The following is an 8,277-nucleotide window of genomic DNA, read 5'->3' as shown; positions in this document are numbered from 1 at the left end:
GCCGGAAGTGCCATGAAGTGAGTAGAATTGTCTTCTTTCTGCACCTTCGTCATCATCATCATCGTCAACAGTGTGTGTGCGCGCGCGCGTGTTGATGATCGTCACGTGACATGCCGTGATCAGATCATGCGTCCGTTGATAACATGCGTGTGCACGTGCAACTAATACATGCCATGACGTCAGCATGCTTCCACTTCCTGTTGTGGCTCTCCACCGCAGCCGCCGCGGCCCCGCTCGACCGCTGTCCCCGCCCTGACGTCCGTGCAGTCGCCCCCCCCCCCCCTCCCCCGCCAGCCCGGCTGACCGCCGAGGGAGACACTCCGTGGACACTTTGCATGCCGGGCGTCTGGCCCCGCCCCTGACATGTCTGACGGATGCTACACTAGGTAACGTCGCGCAAACGAAGCACTTCCTGTGATGTGACCGCGTGCCCTGCATGTGTCTTGTAGAAAGCGCTGAGTCATGTCTGTCAACCTCGAGGAGAGCGACGGCGTGTTTGGTAAGTCCCGCCCACCCGCACATTATGTAAAGGCCAAGTTACGGGCTCATCATGAGTGTGTGACCCCTGACCCCTGACCCCAACACTGGATCATTTAGCGTAGGAGCTGTAAAAATGTATTTTTTAGTTTTTATGTTATTAACGTTTTATGGAGCCGGTTATTAATCAGAATTTGTAATAACTTACAAACTATAATAGACCAAAAAATGTTGCCATACAAATGATTTTGACATAGTTGGGGGTTGAGTAATGATTTATAACGCGTTAATTACACGTTAATAACATTAAATCATAAAACGTTAATAGCTTTAAAAAAAGTGGAATTTGTTTGCAGCACAAACATAGCAAAACGATTGTGACTATTTCGGGGATATTTTGACATAGTTGTGCGGGGTAGGTCTAGTTATGAATAATAACATGTTAATTCCACATTAATAACATAAAACCGTAAAATGTTAACTTAAAAACCGTAAGGGCAGAAATGAAAATGTTTGCAGCACCAATGTAGCAAAAAAGTTTGGGAGATTTTGACAAGGTGGGGGTTGTTATGATTAATAACACGTTAATTACACGTTAATAACATTAAAACCTTCGAACGTTAACGTAAAAAATGCAAGAGCACAAATGAAACTTTTTGCAGCACAAACGTAGCATAAACGTTTGTGACGAGTTTGGGAATTTTTGACATAGTTGTGGGGGGGGTCTAATTATGAATAATAACATGTTAATTACACATTAATAAAATAAAATCATAAAATGTTCATTTAAAAACCGTTAATTACACATTAATAACAGTAAATCATAAAACGTTAAAAACTTTAAAAAATGTAAGAGCACAAATAAAACATTTTGCAGCACAAACATAGGAAAAACTATTGTGACGAGTTATGAGATATTTTGACATAGTTGTGGGGGGTCTAATTATGAATAATAACATGTTAATTACACATTAATCAAATAAAATCATGAAATGTTAATTTAAAAAACGTAAATTACACATTAATAACATTATATCATAAAACGTTAACTTAAAAAATGTAACAGCACAAATGGAATATTTTGCAGCATAAATTTAGCAAAAACGATTGTGATGAGTTTGGGGATATTTTTAACATAGTTGTGGAGGTCTAGTTACAATCATAACACGTTAATTACACATTAATAACATTACATTGTAAAACGTTAACTTAAAAACTATAAGGGCACAAATGAAAATGTTTGCAGCACCAATGTAGCAAAAACGATTGTGACAAGTTTTGTGAGATTTTGACAAGGTGGGTGTTGTTATGATTAATAACATGTTAATAACATTAAATCATAAAACGTTAATAACTTTAAAAATGTAAGAGCATAAATTTAAAAAAAAATGCAGCACAAACGTAGCAAAAACGATTTGTGACAAGTTTGGGGCAATTTTGACAAAATGGTTGCAGCACAAACATAGCAAAAATGATTGACGAGTTTGGGGATATTTTGACATAGTTGGGAGGGTTTACTTATGAATAATATTACGTTAATTACACATTAATAACCTAAATTCATAAAACGTCAACTTAAAAACCATAAGGGCAAAAATGAAAATGTTTGCAGCACAAATGTAGCAAAAATGATTGACAAGTAGAGATGTCCGATAATGGCTTTTTTGCCGATATACGATATTCCGATATTGTCCAACTCTTAATTACCGATTCCGATACCAGCCGATACCGATATATACAGTTGTGGAATTAACACAATATTATGCCTAATTTTGTTGTGATGCCCCGCTGGATGCATTAAACAATGTAACAAGGTTTTCCAAAATAAATCAACTCAAGTTATGGAAAAAAAAATGCCAACATGGCACTGCCATATTTATTATTGAAGTCACAAAGTGCATTATTTTTTTTAACATGCCTCAAAACAGCAGCTTGGAATATGGAACATGCTCTCCTTGAGAGAGCATGAGGAGGCGGGGGGATATATGTTGTAGCGTCCTGGAAGAGTCAGTGCTGCAAGGGGTTCTGGGTATTTGTTCTGTTGTGTTTATGTTGTGTTACGGTGCGGATGTTCTCCCAAAATGTGTTTGTCATTCTTGTTTGGTGTGGGTTCACAGTGTGGCGCATATTTGTAACAGTGTTAAAGTTGTTTATACGCCCACCCTCAGTGTGACCTGTATGGCTATTGACCAATTATGCCTTGCATTCACTTGTGTGTGTGAAAAGCCGTAGATATTATTAGATTGGGCCGGCACGCAAAGGCAGTGCCTTTAAGGTTTATTGGCGCTCTGTACTTCTCCCTACGTCCGTGTACCACTCTGTACAGCGCTGTTTTAAAAAGTCATACATTTTACTTTTTGAAACTGATACCGATAATTCTGAAACCGATACTTATAATTTTGAAACCGATACCGATCATTTCCGATATTACATTTTAAATCATTTATCGGCCGATATCGGCAGTCCCATATTATCGGACATCTCTATTGACAAGTTTTGTGAGATTTTGACAAGTTGGGTGTTGTTATGATTAACAACACGTTAATTACACATTAATAACATTAAATCATAAAACGTTAATACCTTAAAAATTTGCAGCAAAAACAATTGACGAGTTTGGGGATATTTTGACATAGGGGGCTAGGGGTCTAGTTATGAATGAACATGTTAATTACATGTTAATAACATTATATCATAAAAAGTTAATAACTTTAAAATAGTAAGAGCCCAAATGAAAATAAAAAATTGCAACCAAAACGATTGACGAGTTTGGAGATATTTTGATATATAAATAAGAACACGTTAATTACACATTAATAACATTAAATCATAAAACGTTAACTTAAAAACAGTAAGGGCAAAAATAAAAATGTTTTCAGCACCAACGTACTAAAAACGATTATGACAAGTTTTGGGAGATTTTGACAAGATGGCGGCTGTTATGATTAATAACATGTTAATTACTCGTTAACATTAAATCATCAAACATTAATAACTTGAAAAATGTAAGAGAACAAATAAAACATTTTGCAGCACAAACATAGCAAAAACGATTTTGACAAGTTTGGGGATATTGTGACATAGTTGTGGTGGGGGTCTAGTTATGAATAATAACACTTTAAATACACATTAATAACATAAAATAATAAAACGTTAACTTAAAAAACAGGGGCAAAAATGAAAATGTTTGCAGCACAAATGTAGCAAAAACGATTGTGACGAGTTTGGGGATATTTTGACATAGTTGGGGTGGGGGGTATAGTTATGAATAATAACATGTCAATTACACATTAATAACATGAAGTCATAAAACTACTTAAAAACTGTGAGGACAAAAATGAAAAGGTTTGCAGCACTAATGTAGCAAAAACGATTGTGACAAGTTTGGGAGATTTTGACAAGGTGGGGTTTGTTATGATTAATAACATGTTAATTACACGTTGATAACATTAAATCATAAAACATTAATAACTTTAAAAATGTAAGCGCACAAATGAACATTTTGCAGCACAAACATAGCAAAAACGATTTGTGACGAGTTTGGGGGTATTTTGACATAGTTGTGGGGGGGTCTAGTTCTGAATAATAACACGTTAGTTACACATTAACATAAAAAAAGTCATAAAACTACTTAAAAACAGTAAGGGCAAAAATGTAAATGTTTGCAGCACCAATGTAGCAAAAATGATTGTGACAAGTTTGGGAGATTTTGACAAGGTGAGGGTTGTTATGATTAATAACATGTTAATTACACGTTAATAACATTAAATCATAAAACCTTAATAACTTAAAAATTGTAAAAGCACAAATAAAAATGTTCGCAGCAAAAACAATTGATGAGTTTGGGGATAGTTTGACATAGTTGGTGGGGGCGGGGGGGGGGGGTCTTGTTATGAATAATAACATGTTAATTACACGTTAATAACATTAAATCATAAAAGGTTAATAACTTTAAAAATGTAAGAGCACAAATGGAATGTTTTGCAGCAGAAATGTAGCAAAAACGATTGTGACAAGTTTGGGGATATTTTGACAAGGTGGGGGGTGGTTATGATTAATAACATATTAATTACACGTTAATAACATTAAATCACAAAACGTCAACTTAAAAACCGTGAGGGCAAAAATGAAAATGTTTGCAGCACAAATGTAGCAAAAACGATTGTGACAAGTTTTGTGAGATTTTGACAAGGTGGTGGGTGGTTATGATTAATAACATATTAATTACACGTTAATAACATTAAATCATAAAACGTTAACTTAAAAAATGTGAGAGCACAAATTAAAAAAAATACAGCAAAAATAATTGATGAGTTTTGGGATATTTTGACATAGTTGGGGGTCTGTTATGAATAATAACACGTAACTACACGTTAATAACATTAAATCATAAAACGTTAATCACTTAAAAATGTAAGAGCACAAATGGAACTTTTTGCAGCAAATGCGTAGCAAAAACAATTGTGACAAGTTTTGTGAGATTTTGACAAGGTGGGTGTTATGAATAATAACACATTAATTACACGTTAATAACATTAAATAATAAAACGTTAATAACTTAAAAAATGTAAAAGAATAAATAAAACATTTTGCAGTACAAACATAGGAAAAATAATTGTGACGAGTACGGGGCTTTTTTTGACATAGTTGTGGGGGGGTTTAGTTATGAATAATAACACATTAATTACACATTAATAACATAACATCATAAAACGTTAACTTAAAAACTATAAAATGATTATGTTTTATTATTAAAATGTTGCAATGTTTACTACATTGCAGCACCAATGTAGTAAAAACGATTTGTGACAAGATTGGGAGATTTCGACAAGGTGGGGGTTATGATTAATAACGTGTTAATTACACATTAATAATCATAAAACGTTGACTTAAAAATAGTAATCGCACAAATAAACATTTTTGCAGCAAAAACAATTGACGAGTTTGGAGATATTTTGTCAAATTTTGGGGGCAAGGAGATCTAGTTACGTATGAATAATAACACGTTAATTACACGTTAATAACATAACATACTAAAACGTTAACTTAAAAACCAAAAGGGCAAAAATTAAAATGTTTGCAGCACAAATGTAGCAAAAATGATTGTGACAAATTTGGGAGATTTTGACAAGGTGGTGGTTGTTATGATTAATAACATGTTAATTACACGTTAATAACATTAAATTATAAAACATTAATAACTTTAAAATTGTAAGAGCACAAATAAACATTTTTGCAGCAAAAACAATTGATGAGTTTGGGGATATTTTGACATAGTCGTGGGGGGGTCTAGTTATGAATAATAACACGTTAAAGACACATTAATAACATTAAATCATAAAATGTTAATAACTTCAAAATGTTGGGGGGGTTGTCTTGTTTTGATTAATAACATGTTAATTACACATTATTAACATAACTTAGGTGTTTTACTGATGATTCCAGGACCCTACACCCCCCCAGGAGGTTGGCCTCACCGCACTAAAAAAAATAAAGCGTGTGTTTCTTTCAAGTCATGTGATCGTGTCATGTGACAGACCCCATCCCTGAGACGGAGTTGCTGGACAACAGCATCCAGAAGGGGCGGGCCCAGCTGTCCGTCAAGGCGCGCAGACAGCGGCCATCCCGCTCCCGTTACCGTGACAGCGTGAGCTCCACAGAGGGGGACGACGGCGTGGACAGGAAGGAGGTCTGTGGGAGTGTTTGTCTTGTGTTAGGCAGCCATGACACGTCACCTGACCCTGTGTGTGTGTGTGTGTGTGTGTGTGTGTGTGTGTGTGTGTGTGTGTGTGTGTGTGTGTGTGTGTGTGTGCGTGTGCGCGCATCAGGACGCCACGACTCACTCCGCCCATTCACCGCTGCGCTTGACAATGCGAGGCACCTCCCCTTCTCCCGATTCGCTGCTGTCTGCGCGGAGCTCCGCCTTCTTATTTGACACGTCACTGGTGGGCCAATCGCAGGTCAGCGTGCTGGCGGGAGACAAAACAACAACCCTGCCCACTTCCTGTTTGTGCTCTGCAGGTGCGTCGCTCCCCTGAAGATGTAGGCCTGTCATTGGCCGCCACTCCCAGGAGGCGGTACCGCCAACTGACCAACGCTACGTCTCAAGAAGCTCTGGCGACGCCCACCAGCTCGCCATCCAAGTCGTGCCCCTCCTCCGATGTCTCGCCAGTTTACACCAGGAGGAGCAGAAGGCCCGACAGCGAAGGTGCACGCCCCCCCCCCCCACACACACACACACACACACACACGCACTCGCACACTTAACAAGCTCGACACCAGGGGTGCCCAGAGACTAACAAATCAAAAGATGCGGGGGTTATTTTGCTAGTCCATGCTAACACAACTATGCTAACAATAGCATGCTTACAGTTAGCATTAGTGAATACCAAAATATATGGTCTATACCTGCTAAATTAGCTACAAAAATCTAATGTTAGCATGCTAAAATGCTAACAGCATCATGCGTCCATCCATCCATTTCTACCGCTTGTCCCTTACGGGGTCGCGGGGGGTGCTGGGGCCTATGCCAGCATGGGCGGAAGGCGGGGTACACCCTGGTCATGCATCAAGTACCAAATTATGACTGAGGTGTATACTTACAAAATTAGCTAAATAAAAGCTAGCAAACTAACGTTAGAAAATGCCATTTCGGTAGAGCCAAAGCCGAACTGAAATGCTAGCAGTTAGCATACTGGCCAGATAGCGTCAGGGACCAAAACATATGAGAAAATGAGCTAAAAAATCTAGCATGCTAATAGAACTATGCTAACATGCTAACTATGGTATGCTTACGTATAACATTAGTGAATACCAAAATATATGACTTTTAGGTGTCTATACCTGCTAAATTAGATACAAAAATCTAATGTTAGCATGCTAAAATGCTAACAGCATCATGCGTCAAGTACCAAAATATGACTGAGGGGTATACTTACAAAATTAGCATAAAAAAATTTATAAAAAAGCTGGCATACTAACGTTAGCATGTATCAAGTACCAAAATATGACTGAGGTGTATATTTTAAAAAAATAGCTTAATAAAAGCTAGCATACTAATGTTATTCATATTGTGGTACTAGATGCATGCTGAGGTGTATGCCTACAAAATTAGCTAAATAAAAGCTAGCATACTAATGTTAGCATGCATCAGGTATCAAAATATGACTAAGGTGTATACTGACAAAATTAGTTAAATAAAAGCTAGCAAACTATCGTTAGAAAATGCCATTTCGGTAGAGCCAAAGCCGAACTGAAATGCTAGCAGTTAGCATACTGACCAGATAGCGTCAGAGACCAAAACATATGAGAAAAATGAGCTAAAAAATCTAGCATGCTAAGAGAACTATGCTAGCATGCTTATGGTTAGCATTAGTGAATACCAAAATATATGACTTTTAGGTGTCCATATCTGGTAAATTAGATACAAAAATCTAATGTTAGCATGCTAAAATGCTAACAGCATCATGCGTCAAGTACCAAAATATGACTGAGGTGTATACCTCCAAAATTAGCTAAATAAAAGATAGCATACTAATGTTAGCATGCATCAAGTATCAAAATATGACTGAGGTGTATACTTAAAAAAATTCGCTAAATAAAAGCTGGCATACTAACGTTAGCATGCATCAAGTACCCAAAAAAAGGTGAGGTGTATACTTACAAAATTAGCTAACCAAAAGATGGCACGCCAACGTTAGCATGCTAACAGGTATCATTGGTCAAGTAACAAAACAAACATACCTGCAAAATTAGCAAAAAAGCTAGCATGGTAATATTAGAATGCTAAAGATTTTGCCG

At 36.9% G+C, this 8,277-nt stretch overlaps 1 protein-coding gene across 2 annotated transcripts in view; it reads left to right on the top strand.

Annotated features, from left to right (window-relative positions):
* Nucleotides 1-33: 33 nt before the first annotated feature.
* samd14 (sterile alpha motif domain containing 14) overlaps nt 34-8,277 on the top strand; it is a 25,384-nt gene continuing 17,140 nt past the window's right edge. The window contains exons 1-4 of one of the 2 annotated variants that reach the window (XM_061981566.2): nt 34-499; nt 6,015-6,166; nt 6,306-6,437; nt 6,499-6,685. In XM_061981566.2, the coding sequence (XP_061837550.2) occupies nt 463-499; nt 6,015-6,166; nt 6,306-6,437; nt 6,499-6,685 (508 nt within the window). In that variant the 5' untranslated portion in view covers nt 34-462. The remainder of the gene's footprint in view (nt 500-6,014; nt 6,167-6,305; nt 6,438-6,498; nt 6,686-8,277) is intronic. The other variant, XM_061981567.2, reaches the window with a different exon arrangement.

This window comes from Nerophis lumbriciformis, linkage group LG24 (assembly GCF_033978685.3).
Source record: "Nerophis lumbriciformis linkage group LG24, RoL_Nlum_v2.1, whole genome shotgun sequence".
Classification (NCBI taxonomy): Eukaryota; Metazoa; Chordata; class Actinopteri; order Syngnathiformes; family Syngnathidae; genus Nerophis; species Nerophis lumbriciformis.
This window is presented reverse-complemented; position numbering and strand designations above follow the sequence as displayed.